The sequence below is a fragment of the Phacochoerus africanus genome, chromosome 1 (assembly GCF_016906955.1).
Source record: "Phacochoerus africanus isolate WHEZ1 chromosome 1, ROS_Pafr_v1, whole genome shotgun sequence".
Classification (NCBI taxonomy): domain Eukaryota; kingdom Metazoa; phylum Chordata; class Mammalia; order Artiodactyla; family Suidae; genus Phacochoerus; species Phacochoerus africanus.
This window is the reverse complement of record NC_062544.1, coordinates 217,645,834-217,667,934: the sequence shown is the minus strand read 5'-3', so window position 1 is coordinate 217,667,934 and position 22,101 is coordinate 217,645,834. Positions and strand designations below refer to the sequence as shown.

The following is a 22,101-nucleotide window of genomic DNA, read 5'->3' as shown; positions in this document are numbered from 1 at the left end:
CAGCATGTGGAAGTTCCCGGGCTAGGGATCGAACCCGGGCTGCAGCACCACAGTTGCAGCAACACCAGATCCATAACCTGCTGACTACAAGGGAACTTCAATAGGATGGCTTCTTAATAAGCTCCTTACAGGGAATCTTTGCTGATAGTTCAGATTTCTTCATGTTTAAACTGAGATTTTTATTTTATTTTATTTTATTTTTAAATGGTTTTTATTTTTTTCCATTATAGCTGGTTTACAGTGTTCTGTCAATTTTCTACTGTACAGCAAGGTGACCCAGTTCACACATACATATGTACATTGTTTTTTCTCACATTATCATGCTCCATCATAAGTGACTAGATATAGTTCCCAGTGCTATACAGCAGGATCTCATTGCTTATCCATTTCAAAGGCAATAGTTTGCATCTATTAACTCCAAATTCCTCGTCCATCCCACTCCCTTCCCCCTCCCCCTTGGTAGCCACAAGTCTATTCTCCAAGTCCATGAGTTCCTTTTTAAAGCGAGATTTTAAATTCAGTTTTAAGGAAACCAAAAAGAAGACAAAAAGACAACTTATAGAATGGGAGAAAATAGTTTCAAACAATGCAGTGGACAAGGGCTTAATCTCTAGAATATACAAGCAACTTATACAACTCAACAGCAAAAAAGCCAACCACACAATGGAAAAATGGGCAAAAGATCTGAATAGACCATTCTCTAAGGAAGATATACAGATGGCCGACGAGCACATGAAAAAATGCTCAACATCCCTGATTATTGGAGAAATGCAAATCAAAACTACCATGAGTTACCACCTCACACCAGTCAGAATGGCCGTCATTGATAAGTCCACAAATAACAAGTACTGGAGGGGGTGTGGAGAAAAGGGAACCCTCCTGCACTGTTGGTGGGAATGTCAACTGGTACAGCCACTATGGAGAACAGTTTGGAGATACCTTAGAAATCTATACATAGAACTTCCATATGACCCCGCAATCCCACTCTTGGGCATCTATCTGGACAAAACTCTACTTAAAGAGACACATGCACCCGCATGTTCATTGCAGCACTATTCACAATAGCCAGGACATGGGAACAACCCAAATGTCCATCGACAGATGATTGGATTCGGAAGAGGTGGTACATATACACAATGGAATACTACTCAGCCATAAAAAAGAATGACATAATGCCACTTGCAGCAACATGGATGGAGCTAGAGACTCTCATACTTAGTGAAGTAAGTCAGAAAGAGAAAGACAAATACCATATGATATCACTTATAACTGGAGTCTAATATCCAGCACAAATGAACATCTCCTCAGAAAAGAAAATCATGGACTTGGAAAATAGACTTGTGGCTGCCTGATGGGAGAGGGAGGGATCGGGAGTTTGGGGTTAACGGATGCAAACTATTGCTCTTGGAATGGATTTACAATGAGATCCTGCTGATTAGCATTGAGAACTATGTCTAGATATTTACATCGCAACACAACAATGGGAGGAAAAAGTATGTATACATGTATGTATTACTTGGTCCCCGTGCTGTACAGCGGAAAATTAAAAAAAAAAAAAAAAAAACGGTTTTAGAAAGGATGCAAAGGGATTTTTTTCTTGAGTGCTCTCCTGAGTGATTGGGGATGAGGGGCGGTGGAAGCACCTGCCTGTGCATGAGCTTCTCCTAATGACCATGCCCCCTCCAACCCGATTCCTGCAGCCCCGAGGCCCCTCCACCCCCAGACCCCACCTGGGAAGAGCAGCAGACCAGCGTGTTGCATCTGTCTGGGGACAACTTCCGGGAGACCCTGAAGAGGAAGAAGCACACCTTGGTCATGTTCTATGCCCCTTGTAAGTAGCTGGGCCGCTGGCCAAGGGGTAAGGCAGAGGGATGGGCCCGATCGAACCGAGATGCTCCCCCCAGGGTCCAGGGCAGCTGCAGGCAACTCTGGGCTGTCTGTGCTGTGAGCAGAGCTCTTGGTTTCATTCCAGGCTGAGGTCCTTCAAAATCTAGGGCCAGCCGTCAACTCTGTCAGGTTCTGTCCTCACATCAGTCCGAAAGCCCCCTGCTTCTGTCTGTGGCAGGGGCCTGCCTTGTAACTATTCAGTCTCCTCGTGTCCCTGGAATCTTCCTGGCTGCTTGCCTCCCACCTGACTGCATCCTTCCACCCCTCGGCTCCCTCCATCCCTCCAGGCACTGACTTGATCTTGGAACCTTGGAACTCAGCACCTGGAAATCCAGCCAGCCCCGTTAGCCCTCTGCTTCCCTTGTCGTCTGAGCACCCCCAGCCCAGCCTCCTTTCCCTGACCTTCCCAAGTGGCTCAGAAGCCATGGGCTTCACGCTGTGGTAAAGGTACAGTCATGTTAGATCAGCATCCCGCTGCCCCCACCACCCTGTTTTAATCAGAGCTTAAGTCAGGGAATTTATGATCTTGGGTTTTGTGTCTTCCCATTTCAAAGTTGTTCATTGGTGCATAAGAATAGGCTCTTGAATTTCTTACTCTCCTGTAGCCTCTCTCTCCACCCTTTACCGCTCCCCCACAGTCCTCACTCCTCCCCCCCCCCCCCCCCCCCCCCCCCCCGCGCGCCTCCAGGTTCCAGCTTAGCCTAATAGAGTGGGGATAACAAAGCTGCACTCCACGGAGAAGCAGGCAGCTCAACCTGGTCCTAACCCTCCAGTGTCAGTAATTCGTAAAGTCTCTTCCGTGCCCTCACTGTCTGGGCAGGTGGCCTCCTGGCCCCACTGTCCCCCAGCCTCAGACCCCACCCTCAGGCAACTGACCTTTCTCTCTGGTTTGGCCTTTTCTTCTGCAAGTGGGCTTGCACTCTTTCAGTTCCATATAGAGTTTCTCTCTTTCCTTAGAGTAAGCCTGGAAGACTGAGCGGACTTTAAGAAGTTGGCTTCCTTCTGGTCAGAGTTAGGGGTAAGAATTGAGACCCACAAGATGTGTGACTTGCCCAAGGCCTGGCAGCAAGTTAGTGACAGAGCCCTTCCTGTAGTCTGGGTGGGTGCTTTTATTTTGTCACCATCCTGATTCAGAGGGTAAGAACTTTCCCCGCAGCGGTGACAACCTGGCCAGAGAAGAGTCCTCGGCCAGCCAGTTGATACACATGACGAAGTCCAGACTAAATGTTTTCCCCAGAAATGGTCCCCCCTCCCCTCTGACCTCAGTGGGGACTCCTACCAGGGTGCCACCGACCTCCCTCAAATAACTGCTGTGTGCTGGAACGGTGTTTGGAGCCCAGGACATGAGAGGAGGAGGCCTGGGAGACCCTCAAGGGCCTCATGGTCTGATCTGATGAGACATAACTCAGTCCACACGGGGCCCATCACTGAGCAACTCAGCTTCTGGCAGAGGGCTTGGTGCCTGGTGTCTGCCACCTCCCTTCCCGCCCTTTCCTGTCCTGAATTCTGCTCCGGGCTCCTGAGACTGGACAGGGGCGGGGAGAAGGACAGCTCACTAAAGACAAAAAGGTCTGCTAAATTTCTTCAATGATAAAAATTATATAGCCTTGTTTATAATATATATAGTATATAATGTATACATATATACATACACACACACACATATATAAAGATTCGAAATACTACAGAAAGGTCACACACCTGATACAAGTAGGTATAAAGTGAAAAGCAAATGCCAGCCCCCATTTCTCTCCCTCCCCACATCCCGCCTCCCCCTGCATTTCATGTCTCTCACATCCCACCTCCCCAGATCCTACACAGCTCTTCCTCCTGCTGTTTCATTGTTCTCTCCTGTTCCAACCCCCCACCCCCACCCCTTTGCTCTGGGTCCGGTCATGGTGACTGCCCTTCTTAGGCCAGCTTGCTGAGTCTCTAGAATTGGAATTTTCTGTCCTGTCCTTGGTCTTTGTTCCGTTTTCCCCTCTCTGGGAGGCTGCTTTGGTTTCCTGCTGCACAGAGGTGGTGCCTTTTTAAAGAGTCCAAATTAAAAAATCATGCCTCTTCTGCCCCCCTGACCGCCCTGGGAAACATCTTCATGCCCTTTCTAAAGCAGCCTCCCCTCTAGTTATTCATCTGCCATGCTCTTTCTTTTGGATAATGAGAAAATGAGATGCACCAGAAGACCATTAATCTGAGACCTAGATGCTTTAAACTGATGGTAGCAGGACTTTGCACTAGGTCGCCAGTGACCTTTATGCTTTCAGGAAGCGGAGAGGTTACAAAGGAGAAATTAGCAGTGATACCAGACTTGGGGAAAGGAGGTAGCTTATTTCTGGCCAGCCTGATGTCTTTATGGGCATGCATGTGCCATTCACCGGGGCCTTCTGGGTGCCTCAGGGTATACTTTCACGAGTGTCTCAACCAGCACACTGGGTTCTTTGAACATTTTAAGAGCCATATACTGTCATTCCTTTACTGTGATATTTTCATGAATTTGAGACATTCTTCCCTCTGTTGGGTCAAATCAGTAAAGTATTCTTGTAGTTGTCATTAGCGTCTGCATGAGTTAGGCTGTGCTGAGGTGCCTTGTCTCAGTTCTGGTGTCTGCTGTAACCAGCCCAGGCCTCTCCTCTTCTCCTGTGATGAATGCTGGGAAAATCCCCCTATGCCGCCTCCTCATCACTGTCCATGCTGCTTTGCGGCCAGCTGGCCACTCTGCCAGCCAGGCCATATGGGTGGTCCTGCCCATCTCAGGAACTCGTTCGAGTGCTAAATTCAGATTAGAGTTGTAGCTTAGCCTTAATTTGGTTTCACAGAACTCTTTGAAATGCCAATCATTATTATCTTATTTTAAAAAGAGAGGGAGCAGATGAGACAAGCTGTCTCTGTTCTCTGCCTTGGCTTCTCCACGGCCGTGGGAGGGCCGGGAGGCCTGGCCCGGCTGTTTGTCGGAAGTTGGCTGGAGCCAGGTCTCCCCGTGGGGCATCTGGCCTCTCCCACCTGTGTTTTGATCAGAATTAATTGCCTCAGTCAGGGAAATTCTTCCCTCAAAGCAGTTCTGCTCTCTTGGAAGTAGTGTTCCGTGTCTAGAGAGCGGTTGAGAGAGGTGGGCTTAGGTTTTGATTGGCCAGCGCTCAGGGAAGGACCAGGAAAGTGGTTCTGGACCAGAGCGACCGGCAGCTTCCTGGGCCTCCTCCTCAGTGGATGCTGCCCCGGCCTTGCCAGGACAGGAGGAGAAAGTGGCCCCATGCCTGGAACACTGTCATCAGAGCTGGATGGCTTCAGGGCAGCCCACACACGCTGTCCTATCCAGGGCCTCCTGAGTTACAGGTCCTTGTTCCCAGGTGGGCAACCCAGAGCCTGAGAAGCCAGCAGGGGCTCCCGACGTCTCATCCTCCTCTTAGCCTGACCTCGAATCTCCTGTTCCTGGATCCAGGGTTTGGGTGGATCGTAGAGCAGAGGGTAGAAGGACAGCAGGAGGACCAGAGGCCTGGTTTAGCTGCTGGCTCTGGGATCGCCAGCTCCGGGAATGCAGGAGTTGGCAGCAAGGCATGAGCAGAGGGGATCGGTCAGAGTGGCTGCTCCCAGGCCCCTACTTTCCTAGTCCCACCTTCTGAGTCATGAAGTGCAGAGATTTGCCGTCGTCACAGGGCTTTGTAACAGGCTCAGAGAATCCTGAGCACCGTCCTCCTTTTCTAAGCCCAGGCTCCTTCTACACCCTGGATCAGGCTCTTCCCATCCCTGAGGGCAGCCCTCTGTCCAAGGAGTTTATAGAGCAAGACTGCAGTGTCCCTCTCCCCGAACCCCAGGCTTGTGGGTGGGGGTGTGACAGGAGGTTGTGGGGTGGAAGGTCCCCGGCAGGAGTGCACCTGATGCGGACACAGGCCCCCTGCAGAGCCCTTGTGCCTGCAGCAGACACACGGCAATGGCCTGATCGGTGGGGTTAATCCATGAGCCCTGATGGTGGGGTGTGCCGGGGGTGGGAGGCCGATGAAAGCCCAAGTCTGCCGGGTGGAAACTCCTTGAAAGCCTCTCTAGGGGCTCTTCTCCAGGGCTGGCTCCAAAGCCTCCCCCACGTATGTAACACTCTCTCCTCCCCTCACATTCAGGGTGCCCACACTGCAAGAAGGTCATTCCACACTTTACTGCCACTGCTGATGTCTTCAAAGATGACCGAAAGGTAAGGATACCCCCCCCACCCCGCTTCATCTCTTGTCCCGCCCCCAACTTGGCCTGGCCACCAGTGCCCTTCATAGGTTCTGTCGAGACCTGGGATTCCTGGGAACCAGGACATTGTTTTCACGAGACAGGATAGTGCAGGCTGCATTTATGCTGGAAGAATTAACTAAAAGGTATACACTGACCCATTACAGCCCTTCCTTGAAGGAGGGGGTGGTAAGGAGGTCATTCGTTTATATTTTTTTAGTGTTCAAATCTTTCTACGGTAGGATTTGTAGTCATGCATTACTTGCATAATTAAAAGGAAAATTTTAAAAATCCAACAAAAGTCAGCTGGAGGCAGCCAAGGTGGAGGAGAGCAAGGCCATGTGTTCAGAGGCTCCTCCCGCCTGAGTGAAAGGCTCCTGCAGCTGCCAACTGATGAAGCATAAAATTAACAAGCTAGAGCTGTGGACTGAATTAGAGCGTGGGGAGGGGGCCACAGGCACAGCCCTCAAGGCAACTTAGAAGCTGGAGCAGACTCCAAGGCTGAGGGCAAGTCTGGCAGACAGAAGACCTTGATCTCAGGCTGGTGCATCTTGGCCGCTGCTAAACTATGCGACCTGGAAGGAATCATATCAACTCTCTAGACCTTGAGTTCCCCTCTTCTAAAGTCAGGGTGTTTGAAGTTCCCGTTGTGGTGCAGCAGTAATGAACCCAACTAGTATCCATGAGGATGCGGGTTCCATCCCTGGCCTCACTCAGTGCGTTAATGATCTGGCATTGCCGTGAGCTGTGATGTAGGTTGCAGACGCGGCTCGGATCTGGCATTGCTGTGGCTGTGGTGTAGGCGGGCAGCTTTAGCTCTGATTCGACCCCTAGCCTGGGAACCTCCATATGCCACAGGTGTGGCCCTAAAAAAAAAATAAAGTTGGGGTGCTGGTCTAAATGGTCTCAAAGGGAGTTCCCATCGTGGCGCAGTGGTTAACGAATCCAACTAGGAGCCATGAGGTTGCGGGTTCGGTTCCTGCCCTGTCTCAGTGGGTTAAGGATCCGGCATTGCCGTGAGCTGAGGTGTAGGTTGCAGACGCGGCTTGGACCCCGAGTTGCTGTGGCTCTGGCGTAGGCCGGGGGCTGCAGCTCCGATTCGACCCCTAGCCTGGGAACCTTCATATGCGTGGGAGTGGCCCAATAAATAGCAAAAAGACAAAAAATAAATAAATAAATAAATGGTCTCAAAGACCCTTTCCAGCCTGGAGTTCCACTGTAGGAACTTTCCCCAGTGAAAAGGCCCCAGAATCGCACTCACACATACACACAGACCCAAGTCCCGCTCATCTCTGCCTCGCTGCCTTATTTTCCCGGGCAGAACCAGGCGCAGCCAGGCAGACGGGGTTCAGATGCAGATGTCCCCTTGCATCAGCCCTACACAGTGGCAGCGAAGGGATGATGAGAGCCGTCCAGAGACAGTCAGAGGAAGCTGGACTAGGGCACAGGCACATGTGTGGGGACTCAGACTCTGAGCCCCTCCCCTGAACTCGCCAAGTGCCCATGTCACCCACAAGCCCCGCCTATGCCCTTGAGGCACCCTTCACCACCAGCAGGGGCTATAAGGACCAGAAACATTTTTCTCCTCTGCCTGCCTGCGTTGAGAGGGGCATGGCAAGAAGGGCCTCCCTCCTGTCTTCTGTCTCCCTCACCACTCCACCCACTTCTGCCACTGGGGGCCTTAGCAGGGTGGCTTCTCCCACTCTGGGAGGTCCAGCACCGCCCAGGCTGCCAGTCCCCACCCGCAGGGCTCCCCCATCATCTGGGCATTGATTGATTTGGAGATGCTTTACTCCCTGGGGCCAGTTCTAGACTGGCAGTCACTCCCATCATTCTTTACCCAGAACACCCCCTGTTCTGGACACACAGGCAGGTGATAGGCATGGGGGTTCCCTGCCCCCCTGGCTGCTCAGGTTTCCATGCTCAGGTCAGCAAAGGGGTCAATCCCAACAAGGTCAAGCTGGCTGTGCCCACAGTGGGCAGCCCAGGGCCAGACCTTCTCTTCTCATTTCCATGATGACTCATCCTTCTCTGAAACACTGATATGCCTTTGCTTAATTGTCTTAACTTGGGCCAGTAATGGGCTGGCCTTTTCCTAGAGTTCTTCCCTCTGTCTCCAGCTTCCTTCATTCCAAGCCAGGCATCACCCGCAGTCGTTTTCAGGAACACACCTATTTTCTCTTTCCCAGGCAGCTGGCAGGCCTGGGGCTCCTAGAGGCAGCTCTCAGCAGCAGCAGGAAAGCGTTCTGTCTCCAGCCTGGAATACTGGTGCCACGATTGCTGGGCACCATCCTAGAACTATCAGATCAGAGCCCCAGGAATTTGTGATTATTAAAAGCTGGCCCTTCTGCTGACCACAGGCCGGTATGTGGGACCACTGGCCAGTCCGGCCCTCTCCTTCTCAAGAGGGATCAAGACACAGAGCCCTAGGAGTCACTGACAGCCGGAACTGGCTCTCCTTGATTCCCAGTTTCTTCCCGCCACCCCATTCTGCCACCTCTGAGCCAGAATTGCAATTTTTTTTCCACCCAGAAGCTAGTCCTTGTTCCTTCCCCAATCAATATGCAGTTGGTTGTTCACTTCCATTTTCATAGCCAAAGTCAATATTAGCTCCTGCAGAGATTTATTTTACTGAATCAATAAAGCCGCATGAGGCAGCTCATATTTTAACTGGGGAGCCTCTACCCCCTCCCAGGAGGTTACTGGGGACTTTAGCAGTTGACATGTTGGGAGGCAGGGAGAAAAGGCTGCACACTGTTAGTGCTGGAACAGAAGGCATTCTGGAAGAGGCCATGGAGGACGAAAGTCTCAGGTAGAAGGCTGGCAGATGCAGGCAGGGTCAGCACCCTGGGCTGGCAAAGTGGGCGTGTCATTCACTGCACTTCAAGGTGTCCCCAGCTTGGGGTTAGAGGCTAGGGGGACAGCTGTGCAGCGCAGCTCCTAGCCGGATGCAGGGTCATCGCAGGGGTGGGCCCTGGGGCAGCAGGAGCCCGTCTGTGATTTGCTCATGAGGCCACTGTAATTCAGGCTGACTTGTGTGTGTTGTGCATTGTCCCTGAGTTCCATCAGAAGGAGAGCTCCCTGAGGGCAGGGTCCTTGTTTGTCCTTGAATCCCCCACCCTCCGCAGTCTTGACGCCTGAAACCTCTCACAATGTTGACTAGATAAAGGATATTTCCTGAGAACTCCTCTCCTGCTAAGACTTTTAAAGCATTATGTTAGGTTGCCCTCACGGTAGCTTAATCAACTAGTATGGTACTCTTTCATTTTCCAGATGAGATTGGATCTCAGAGAGGTTCAGTGATTAGCTCAGTCACCCAGCCACTTCGTGGCAGCATCAGAACCGAATGCATAGGCAGAGGTCTCGCAGAAGTAGACTCAAGATCTGGGGTTCACCTGAAGGGGTTTTGGGAGAGGCAATCTGAGGAAGGAGCTAAGAGATAGAGAAAGGAACCAGAGCAGGTGGGTAACTAGGCTCAGTCCCTGGACACCCCACCCTCAGCGTCATCCCCCTCAGAGGTTGAGGAGGCACAATCCAGTGCTAGCCTTACTTCTAGCTCCTTTTGGCTAAGAGTTGCAGATGCCAGTGGCATGTTCTGGGCCGAGAAGACACGCAGGGCACCAACAGCCACCTACCATTGAAAACAAATAGAAGTTAGTGTGTGTTCGGTGCTGTACGTGAGTCACTGCCAATCTAGAGTGGGTGGAATGGGGGCAGGAGTTTAGACAGGTGACATTGGGACAGATGAGGAAAGGTTTGTTTGCTGCCTTCTTTCCAAAGAGTCTAAGCCACTTCCTGTAGAGAGGCCCACGCTTGCCTCCCCTTCTCTAGAAACTGAGGGCAGAGGAGACTTTGCAGCCAGAAGTAGCACTTGGTATATGTGGCTGGCAGCTATTTTAGGGGGATTCAGAATAAGTACACATTTTTAATTTAGTAGATTTATAAAACCATACACTACATTTCCCACAGCTCCAGGGCATGTATACAAATTAAATTCATAATTTAAAGCGGATGCAGGGAGAGCAGCAGCCTGAAGCAGTGCTCATCAAACACTTGCACAGCCTGGCAGGGGAGCGATGGCCCCTCACTGCGGGCTGGATGCAGAGGCTGCCCCTTGTGCAGGCTGCCCTCTGAGTTGGCCCCCCAGCACCTGCCTTGAGAAAAGGAGCCCTGAGGACGGCCACAGGAGCCTCTGCCTCCCGTTTCTAAACAATCCCAGAAGGGCTTTAGAGGGTGAGCTGGGGTTCTCAGAAGCCTGCAGGGGTTACCTGCTGTGGACCGGGCAGTGGCAAGTGGACTTGCCTAAAGGAGACAGCCACCCCTCCGCTCCAGCCACATGTTGCCTGTGGGAATTCAGGGCAAGTGCCCTCAAATTTGGCTTTTAAAGGGAAGCTAGAGAGCCAAACCTTATATAAAAATCTTCTGGCTCTTTTTCTAGATTGGCAGCTATTCCAATTTTTTTTTTTTTTTTCTTTTTTAAGTTCTGTGCGGGCCAAATAGAACAGGACTGAGAGCCAGATACAGATTGTGTGAGCGAGTTTGCAAACTCTGCTTGAAGCGGTCTCATCATCTAGAAAGTTACATAGCTGAAGAGGCAGAAGGGGGGCGTGAGGATGGGTGAGGGAGGACTAGAAGCTGGTAACAGGAGTGCAGGCCACGCCTCACTCTTCACTGCCTGTCAGCCCTCCGGCTGTGGAACAGTAGCCCCCGCTCACCTGGCACAGGTAGGTGACCAGTAAGCATGACTGCTGGTGGCCTACAGGGCTCTCCTACCTGGAAAGGGGGCTCCATCCACACGTGAATACCAGCAGCCACAGAACTCTGTGAGTCACGGCTGTCCAGCAGCTTTCAACCTCCAGGGTGATGGTAGTTCCATCTGGGCTCCTGAGCAGGCTCCTGCGCTCGGAGGTACCACAGCCATTCCTCTCTCAGGTCCTGGCACTGGGGCAGGTCCTACCTGGGTGCTCTTTCCTCACGCCTTCATGCAGCTGGCTGCCTCCACATCCTTCAGGTCTCAGATCAAATGTTAGCTCCTCAGAAAGGCCTCCTTGGCCATCCTGGCAAAAGCAGCTCCTCTGTCTCTGGGCTTGTCCAAGTACCCTCTGATCATCCTTCAGAGCATCTCCTGGACCCTACAGCCATCTCGCTTGTTATGTGTCTGTTAGCGGCCTTCCTGCAGTGAGAATATCAGTCGCTTGATGGCTGACTTTGTCAGGATTACCAGTGTCCTAGCACCTAGAACAGACTTGGCCCCTAGCAAGACTTCCAGTGATGGTGCCTCTCCATCAGAAACTGCCCACCCGTCTTCTATGAGGCTTGTGAGCTGTTGTTGCCATGAATTGACCGTCTCCCCTCCTTCCCCGCTTTGTGACCTCAACAGGAGTCAAGTTCCACCTGTCTGCCTTTTACCCTCTTATTGGGAAAGAACAATAAATAAAGAGAAACTACCCAGCATGCAGAATTTGTTAAATGGGCAAGAGGCCCATGGCCAATTTGGGAACCTCTTTCTTGCTTTTTTTTTTTTTTCATGTCTTTTTTCCTTTTCTGGGGCCGATTCCCGCGGGCACATGGAGGTTCCCAGGCTAGGAGTTGAATCAGAGCTGTAGCTGCCGGCCTACACCAGAGCCACAGCAACTCAAGGGATCTGAGCCACGTCTGTGACCTACACCACAGCTCATGGCAATGCTGGATCCTTAACCCACTGAGCAAGACCAGGGATCGAACCTACAACCTCATGGTTCCTAGTCAGATTTTTTAACTGCTGCGCCATGACGGGAACTCCTGCAAACCTTTCTCTGACCAGAAGCTGTTTGCTTTAGTCCCGCTGAAGCCTGTCCCAGTCTCTGAAATGTGCTCCCCTGGCTGGAATCTGCTGCTCCTCTGTCAAGCATTGGCCCAGGTGGCAAACCTTGCAGAGTGTCTCTGCACCATTCATTCCTCAGGCCACCTGGCACCCTGGGCTACCTCCACGCTCCTCCTGTCATGCCTTGGGATTGCCTCCTTATCTCACTCCCTGCCCAGATACTGAGCTCCTATTGGGGACAGAACTTGTGTCCGGGGCTGGTAGGAGTGACTGTAACAGCAGCTAGCATGTACTGACCACTAGCCATGTGTTGGATCCTGTGCCCTTTCACCTCACCTGAAATCTCAAAGTCTTTATAACATCCTGATAATCTAGGTATTGTCATTACACCTTTTCACATATAAGGACCTTGTCACACGAAGAAGCTAGGTAGTTTTCCTTAGTCTTAATGTGCAGCCAAACCAAGACTTGCATGTGGCAATCTTGACTTCAGAGCTCTTTTTTTTTTTTTTTTTGCTTTTTTAGGGCCATACCCAAGGCATTTGGAAGTTCCCAACTAGAGGGTGAATCAGATTCTAGCTGCCAGCCCATACCACAGCCACAGCAACATGGGTTCTGAGCTCAGTCTGTGACCTACAACACAACTCACAGCATTGCTGGATCCTCAACCCACTGAGCAAGGCCAGGAATCAAACCTGTATCGTCATGGATACTAGTCCAGTTCGTTACCGCTGGGCCATGACGGGAACTCCCCAGAGCTCTTATTCTTAACCTTGGAACTACACTGCCTCCCCCAACAGATGTTCAGGAAATATAAGTTGATAAATCAGTGAGTCCCACAGTACCTCACAGAAAGCATTATGAGAGCTATGCTGTTTACAGATGCTTTCAAGTCATAATTTCCTTCATGGTCATTATACTTTTTTTTTTTTTTTGTCTTTTTAGGGCTGCACTTGCAGCATTTGGAGGTTCCTAGGCTAGGGGTCTAATCAGAGCTATAGCTGCCGGCCTGCACCACAGCCACAGCAATACCAAATCCGAGCCATGTCCTCAACCTACACCACAGCTCACAACATTGCAGGATACCCGACCCACTGAGTGAGGCCAGGGATTGAAACTGCATCCTCATGGCTACTAGTCAACCACTGAGCCATGATGGGAACTCCTACGGTCGTTATACTCTTGATTTTAAAGGTTAGGCTGAGGGCATTCCAAGCTAAGTCCTCTGACCTTACCTGTCTGCCTGGGGCATTGAAAGCAGGCCCCGTCAGACTCAGTGGAGCGCTGGCCCAGGGATACTTTGGTTCAGCGTATCCTTACTTTTGGGGGAGGAAATCAAAAAGCACCCGGTGTGGCCTCCAGTTGCAGCCTGGGTGCAGAGGGTCCAGGCCTCAGCTCTCAGACTGGAGACCCCCTATACAGCGCCTCCCTTTCTTCAACCCTGCAGATTGCCTGCGCTGCCGTTGACTGCATCAAAGAGAAGAACCAGGACTTGTGCCAGCAGGAGGCCGTCAAGGCCTACCCGACGTTCCACTACTACCACTACGGGAAGCTGGCGGAAAAGTATGACAGCGATCGGACGGTGAGTCAGGGGAACTCATCTGCCCTGAGCTCCGTGTGCTAATGGGCAGAGTCACAGCCACAGCAGAGGCCTCCCCGACAGCACAGAGACGGCCGTAACACTCAGCCCAGAAGGCAAGGCTCTGGGCCTGGCCCTTCCCACGTGGCCAGCTGCCCCCACCCCACCCCCGGCCCTCTGCGTCCAGAGGAGTGAGGGCAGCGGTGCACATCCTTATGGGGTGCAAGTTCCTTCTATTCTCTTCCCCTTCCCTACAGGAATTGGGATTTACCAGTTTCATTCGGACGCTCCGGGAGGGAGACCATGAGAGACTAGGAAAGAAGAAGGAAGAGTTGTAATTTCTGCCTCAGAGGAAGCTTTTCCATTACACTGTGAACGATACACCTGTTTTGTTCTTTTTGAATTTCCGTGTGTTCTGAAGACGAAGTTTTTTATAGCCGCTAATGGCCGTTTTGTACACTTTTGAAATAAAATTAAACCAGTTGTTTGGTGGTGTGGGTTATCTCCACGGAGCCTGTGCGGGAAGGTGGGCCTGCTGTTCTCCATCCTTCCATGCCCTCTGTGGGGAGGCAGAGAACCACGCTCCGCTGTCATGTCTGCAAGGAAGAGGCTGCTGGGGGCAGGTGGGTGGAGAGGGAGGCCCCTGTCGGTCACTGGAGAGCAGAACGGGAGTCGGACCACACGATGTCCTGTTTGAAAATGACTGATTTTGGAGTTCCCATCGTGGCACAGTGGAAACGAATCCAACTAGGAATCATGAGGTTGGCAGGTTTGATCCCTGGCCTTGCTCAGTGGGTTGGGGATCCAGTGTTGCCATGACCTGTAGTGTAGGCTGCATACACGGCTCGGATCAGCTGTTGCTCTGGCTGTGGCATAGGCCAGCAGCTACAGCTCCAATTAGACCCCTAGCCTGGGAACCTCCATATGCCACAGGTGCAGCCCTGAAAAGACAAAAGACAAAAAAAGACAATGACTGATGTTGAGGGGAAATACAGTAAGTGATCAGGGAAAGTGGGACTCTGAAGCTGATGGGAACCACGTGCTTTTTCTGGATCATTGCGGTTTCTGTTTTGGTATGTTTTCGTGGAATGCATTTACATGTCTCTTTCTTGGACTACTTCTGTCTTCTCTTCCTCTCTCGGTTTCCTCCCAGCTCCTAAAGAAAAGTAAATACCCCTTTCGGGGTGAGTGTGGTGGCCAGGCCCAGGCTGGGAGGGGCATCTGGAGTGGAGTTGGGGAGGGGTCTTTGTGCAGCTGCTTGCTCCGCCCAGTGGCTGGAAGGGAAAGTGTGGGGGACGTGGTGGCATGTTCTCAGGGTGCAGATGCTGGGTCTGGTAACCATATCCCCTCGCCCCACCAGAGGAGCCTCCAAATCTCACATGCGTTCCCATCTCTGTTAGGTCTCTCTCCTCTGACCATCTTCCCCATTAGTCCTGCTTCCTGATTTCCTGTGGGACTATAATCCCAGCCCTGTGCCCTTCTCCCTGGGGAGTAGAGCCACCTCACTCCCCTGTCTTGATGACAGTTGTAAGTTCTAGCCCTGGGGTAGTTCAGAGCACATTTGGTGGCCTTGCCTGGGAGTGGCTTGCAGGACCGGCTCCTCCCTTGAAGCCTCCACCTTCCTGCTGGTGTCCCCCCCACCCCCGGCCCAGAGGAGGGTCACAGCTGCATAAGGAACGAGTGGTCTCTGCACTCAGCTCCCTTAAGTGAGATGGAAAGTTTTCAAGCCCTCGTTTGGTGCAGTGTTCCAACTTCCCAAGCCACCCCCTCAGGTCAGCCATTCTTTTCCAAAAAGCACCCACTTACTTAAATGCCCCCAGGCCTCATCCTGAGTGAATGAGTATGCACATGGACAAAGTCTTACTTTTTTTTTTTCTTTTCTTTTTTTTTCTCCTTAGGGCTGCACCTGCGGCATATGGAGCTTCCCAGGCTAGGGCTCAAATCAGAGCTGCAGCTGCTGGCCTATGCCACAGCCACAGGAACACCAGATCCAAGCCTCAACGGCAACCTACACTGCAGCTTCAGCAATGCTGGATCCTTAACTCACTGGGCAAGGCCAGGGATTGAACCTGGACACAGGCTTCCTTAATGCCATTTGGAGAATTTGTGGGAGGAACATATTTGTGTCTTCAAAAACATTGTTGCTTTTAATTGCGTCTTTAAAATAATACCCGATAAAAGCCACTTTCTGGCTGAGGACCAGTGGGGCCCACTTGTGATGTGTTTCTTCCCATCTGTTCCACAGTCTGGGTTGGCTTCTATGTGAGGACTAGAAAGCATCAGGAAACGGCATCCTCGTCACTTATCTTTATTTGCAGGATTAGTGAATCATGGGGCCTTTGTCAGAATGTCTGGTGCTTGCCAGGACTTCAGGCATGACCTGGGCAGGTTCATCCCAGCTCTGGGCAGCTGCCTCTGTGCACAGAGCTCCCCTCCTCCACTCTTCCTGAGCCGCCACTCCTCACCTCCATGCCCCAATTCTGGAGCTCTCTGCAGGCTGTGGTCGGATCAAGGCCCCTGGTTAGTTTCATTCCAGTGCTTTGTTCATTGATCTTCAGTGTATGCGCCTCCCTAACCCTCACTCAAGGACCTGCTGTCATCTCCTCTATTCTCCTATCTTGCATTTGCAGGCTGATTCTTCTGTAAGAGGAAAGTGTGTGAGTTAGGAGAGAACTGATTCCTGGTCTTTATTTGTGTGGCTTTGGCATAGACTTCACTTCAGTTTCCCCTCTTCGAGTCACTGCTTCTGTTTCCATTCCCCATTGGTCTGCCTTAGTCTGCACCCCCATGCCTGTCACCCACCAGTGGTTCTCCATCACCATGAACTGGCCAACTCTCTTAGAGCTGTGCCCGAATCCTTCTCATCTTCCTCACACCATTCCCTGCCTTTCCAGAGGTGTTTAGCTTCCAGAAACAGTTCTGTGCCAGGTACAGGAAGGTGATGCTCTGGGTTGAGGAACTGGTTTGCTCCACCAACGTAAGAAGATGTGGACTCTCATCTGGGAAGCACCAGCCCCTCTTATGTATCAGAGGCAAAGCCTGTGGCTCAGCAGGTTATGTGACTTGCTCAGATCACACAGAACAAAGTAGGGGCCAGTCCTGCCCCCAAGAGGCTCCCAATTTGAGAGTGCCTGGGCATTGCTGGTGAGAACTGAGCTCCCTGCAGGTAAGCTCTTACTGTTTACCATTATTATGTTTAGGCTAGCTTAATGAATCAGCCTTAAGCTACATGTGAAAACCAAATGACTGTTAGGATCCCACCAAATGTATACCTCCCCCAAATCCTTTCTTTTAGACCTGGGCTGTTCCAATACAGTAGCCATTAGCCACATATGGCTATTGAAAATTTGAAATGTGGGAGTTCCCGCTGTGGCCCAGTGGTTAACAAATCCGACTAGGAACCATGAGGTTGTGGGTTCGGTCCCTGCCCTTGCTCAGTGGGTTAAGGATCCGGCGTTGCCGTGAGCTGTGGTGTAGGTTGCAGACGCGGCTCGGATCCCGCGTTGCTGTGGCTCTGGCGTAGGCCGGTGGCTACAGCTCCAATTCGACCCCTGGCCTGGGAACCTGCATATGCCGAGGGAGCGGCCCAAGAAATAGCAAAAAGACAAAAAAAAAAGAAAAGAAAATTTGAAATGTGGCTATGGCACTGAGAAATGTGTGTACGTTTTAATAATAGACATCTTAATGGGTGTGAGGTGGTATCTCATTGTGGTTTTGATTTTCATTTCCTTAATGATCAGTGATGTTGAACATCTTTTCATGTGTTTTTTGGTCATTTTTATATCTTCTTTGGAGAAACGTCCTCTGTTCTTTTTTGAAATGGGTTGTTTGGGGGTTTTTTGTCGGCCCCTGGGAGGAGTTCTTTATTCTGGAGATTAAACCTTACCACATATATGATCGGCAAATATTTTCTGCCCTTCTGTGGGTTGTAGTTTCACTTCCTTGTTAGTGCCTTTGGATGTACAAAAATTTTTGATGAAGTCCAGTTTATCTATTGTTGCGTTTGAGATTGACTTTTGCCACTCAGCATAATGCCCTTGAAAGCATCCGTGTTGTCGCGTATGTTTCTCTCCTTTTATTGCTAAGCAGTATAAGCCATATTATGGTTGTACCACAGTTTGTTTAACCCCTCACCTATTAAGGAGTATCTTGGTTGTTTCCAGTTGGGGGTCATTACTATAAAGCTGCTTTTTCTGTAGATGTAAATTTATTTCCCTGGGATAAACACTCAGGAGTGTGATTGCTGCGTCATATGTTAAATGTGTATTTAGCTCTTAAGGCACCTATCAGATTTTCCCAGAGTGACTGAATCATTTACTTTCTCAGCAATAATATATGAGAGATCTACCTCTCTACATTCTTACCAACATTTGGTATTGTTACTGTTGTTTTTGTTGCCGTTGTTGTTATTATTTTAGTTTTAGCTGTTCTAACTAGTGAGTGGTAATAGCTCATCCTGGTCCTAATGTCCCTTTCCCTGATGATGTGATGTTAGATATTTTTTCAGGTGCTTATTTGCCATCTGTATGCCCTCTTCAGTGAAATGTCTATTCATGTCTTTTGCCCATTTTCTAATTGGATTATTTTCTTGTAACTGTTGAGATTTGACAATTCTGTATATATTCTAGGTACTAGTCCTTTGTCAGATAACATGGCTTGTAAATATTTTCCCTCAGTCCATAGCTTGTTTTTGCATCTTCTCAACAGGGTCTTTCACAGGAGAAACGTTTTAAATTTTGATGAAGTACAACATATTGATTTTTTTTTCTTTCAGGCATCATATTTTTATTGTCATATCTAAGAACTCAACTAGGTCCCAAAGATTGTCTTCTCTGTTTGTTTTTTTTTTCTTAAAGTTTTACATTTTCCTATTTGACCCATTTTGAGTTAATTTTTGTATAAGGTGTGAGACTCAGGTCAAGGTTTTTTTTTTTTTTTTTCATATCAATGTTCAGTTGTTCCAGCACCATTTGTTGAAGACTGTTGTTCCTCCACTGCATTGCGTTTACATTTTTGTAAAAAATCAGTTGGTTGTCCTTAGAGAGGTTTATTTCTGGGTCCTTTGTTCTGTTCCATTGATCTATATGTCTGTTCTTCCATCAACACTCTACAGTCTTAATGACTTTCGTCTATATTGTAAGCCTTGAAATCAAGTAAACTGATTTTTCCCATAATTTTTTTTTCAAAATTGTTTTAGCTATTGGAGCTCCTTTGCCTTTCTATATAAATTTTAGAATAATCTTATCTATGTCAAAAATTTTTTTCTGGAATTTTAACATCATTTCAAATGATTCCAAATATATATATATATGTATGCAAACACACACAGATAAAGCTAAAGAGAAAATGTAATAACTGGTGAATCTAGGTAAAGAGCATATGTGATTTTTTGTAACTTTGAAATTTCATCAAAATTAAAAATGCTTCCCTCTCCACCCCAAAAATTACATATGGAAAAAAAGAGTATGTGCTAAATATATAAACTTAATGACCCAGTTTCACAAAGAGGGCCTGAAGTTTAACTCTCTCAAGGCAGCCCTGCTTCCTGTATGGCCAAGACTGAGTTCCCCCGTGCCTTCACAGAGAGATGTAGACGTGGGCTGAGAGTCTGGCTAATGCACTTACCAGAGGGTGTCACTGCAGTGAAATACCAAGCTATCCTCAGGGGCCCACAGCACCAGCTGGAGTGAGCGCCTTCCCAGAACCACAAAAGGAAGGAAGGTGCACGAGCCCAGTTTCAGGAGCAGGCAGTGGCAATATCTCAGAACTGGACCTAGTGCCTCTCAGTCACTGCAGGTGCAGCTTTGACCAGTAGGGGGCACAAGGATCTGTAGGACTTGGTTTGGACCTAGCTCCCCTCTCCCTTGCTATCAGGGTCTGGGGAAGAAGTTATCTTTTGCCCACACCTCCTGAGGGAGGAGGGCTCCGAAAGACTGGACATTTACTAGAAAGTCACCCCAAGTTACCAAAAGAGAACTTTCAGTTTATTGGGTCAGAGTGAGATCACCGCGTTCACTGAACCAATTAATAGGAAAACACACACACACATACACACACACACACTTTTTCTCTGCATAAATAGGCACAGTGTAAATATACAACTTCTACCTTTCTGATAAAACATGGTGCTCAGTTTTGAACACAACAGTCCAGGTGAGATGTGGCCAGCACAGCAGGGAGAGGGCCATGAATCCCTCATTCTAGGTCTTATAAGATATACCTTGGTTTCTGTCAACAAAAACCACTTTTCATACTGTTCACAGAAAAGACCAACCCTTGATAGTTAATTTTCATTGAATGTTTCTTTACTGATTTTCAAGATAATACGTGTATCATGAGAAACTTTAAAATGCAGAAAAGCGTGCAGAAGGTAATTTAAATCACTCATATATAGGCTTGCTACTCAATGACTATTGAATACTTTGATGTGTCGTCTTCCAATTTTTTATCACACACAATGAAATTTCTTAGTATTTTATAGCTTTTTAAAAATCTTACAAAATTGGAGTTCCTGTCATGGCTCAGTGGTAACAAACCCAACTAGTATTCATGAGGATTCGGGTTCAATCCCTGGCCGTGCTCAGTGGGTTAAGGATCCAGTGTTGTCATGAGCTGTGGTGTGGGCTGCAGATGCGGCTTGTATCCCGCATTGCTGTGTGTGGTGTAGGCCGGCAGCTGCATCTCTGATTCCACCCCTAGCCTGGGAACTTATATATGCCACGGGTGTGGCCGTAAAAAGACAAAAAAAATTTACAAAATGTTTAATTATTTTCCTATATCATAAGCTATTCTTTTTGTTGTTGTTGTTGTTTTTTCCTCTCTCAGCTGCACCCATGGCATATGGATGTTCTCCGGGCTAGGGCTCAAATCTGAGCTGCATCTGCAGCCTATGCCACAGCTGTGGTAGCACCAGATCCTTAACCCACTGCTGGGGGACTGAGGATCCAACTGGTAACACAACATAGAGACAAGCCAGCTCATTAACCCACTGAGTCATAGTGGGAACTCTAAGATATTCTTTCTTAACATAATATTTAAAGATTATATAACAGAGTTCCTCCACAGTATTTCTTGGCACTATTGACATTTTGAAGCAGATAATTGTTTTTTTTGTAGGGAGCTTTGCTGTGTATTGTAGGCATTTTATCACACTCCCTGGCATCTATGCCTAAGTGTCAGCAGCATCTCCCCTCCCTCGCAGAGCGTGACAACCAAAACTGTCTCCAGACTTTGCCAAGTGTTCCCTCGAGGCAGGGCAAAATTACCCCCAGTTGAGAATCACTGCTTTGTAGTACTTCATCCTATGCAAATACCACTCTTTACTTACAAATCCATGCCGTTATATATATTAAATAATTAACTCATTTATATATGCTCTATCATAAATAATGCTGGCATGAACATCTCTGGTTTTGTTATTTTATACATTTTATACATATTCAGAAGTGGCTTTCTAGGTCAAAGAATATGCTTGCTTTTAAGGCCTGTGATATATATTGTCAAGTTTCCTTCACCAGAGTACCCATTTATACTCTTGCTATCTATCTATTTATTTATTTATTTGCTTTTTTAGGGCCATATGTGTAACATATGGAAGTTCCCAGGCTAGAGGTCAAATTGACTCTTGCCAGTAATTTATGAGGTAACCTGTTTACCCCAACTTTTGCTAGCTCTGGGAGTTATCATTTTTAAAGATCTTTGAATTTTTTTTTTTTTTTTTTTAAAGCTGCACTCATGGCACATTGAGGTTCCCAGGCTAGGGGTTGAATCAGAGCTACAGCTGCTGGCCTAGACCACAGCCACAGCAACGCCAGATCAGAGCCGCATCTGCGACCTACACCAGAGCTCACAGCAATGCCAGATCCTTAACCCACTGAGCAAGGCCAGGGATCAAACCCTCAACCTCATGTTTCTCAGCCAGATTTGTTTCCACTGTGCCACAACAGGAACTCCGCATATTTTATTTTTAATATACAGTTAACTCTAACAACCCAGATTTTAACTTTGAGGGCCCACTTATATATGGATTTTTTAGCAATAAATGCTATAGTTTGGTCCACAGTTGGCTGAATCTGAATGCAGAACCATGGGTATGGAGGATCCGAGGCTACAGAGGGCTGACTACAAGTTATATGCTATTTTCAGCTGTGTGGAGGATTGGCACCCCTAAATCCTGAGTTATTTAAAGGTCAACTATAATTACATGACACAATTATTCTAGTTACATTTGGATTTGTAAACAAACATGTGATGTGCTAGTTATGTGTGTATATTGATACAGGTTCAGAAAATTCTCTTGCACTCCAAGATTATATATATATTTACTTGTATTTTTCTAGTATCTTAAAATACATCTCATTTATTTTGGTATATAGAATGAGGTAGGAATCCAGCTTTTTGTTTTTCAGAGTGGCTAGCCATTTGCCTCAACATCATTTTGAATAATTCACCTTTTCCCCCATGGAAATGTCACTTTTACCATGTAGTAAATTTCAAAATATTTTGAGATGCCATATTTTCTGCCCAATTCTACAAATTGGTCTGTTCCTATTTTGTTTTCAAAATCCCATTTTAATTACTTTTAAAATAGAATTTTCCTAGCTGTTTTGGCATCTTTTTTCAGTTA

At 48.5% G+C, this 22,101-nt stretch overlaps 1 protein-coding gene across 2 annotated transcripts in view; it reads left to right on the top strand.

Moving 5' to 3' along the window:
- The window catches only part of PDIA5 (protein disulfide isomerase family A member 5), a 100,380-nt gene extending 86,420 nt beyond the window's left edge, over positions 1–13,960 (top strand). For both annotated transcript variants that reach the window (XM_047790715.1, XM_047790725.1), the window contains 4 exons: positions 1,701–1,831; positions 5,997–6,067; positions 13,344–13,478; positions 13,733–13,960. In XM_047790715.1, coding sequence (XP_047646671.1) covers positions 1,701–1,831; positions 5,997–6,067; positions 13,344–13,478; positions 13,733–13,813 — 418 coding nt within the window. In that variant the 3' untranslated portion in view covers positions 13,814–13,960. The remainder of the gene's footprint in view (positions 1–1,700; positions 1,832–5,996; positions 6,068–13,343; positions 13,479–13,732) is intronic.
- Positions 13,961–22,101: the final 8,141 nt, after the last annotated feature.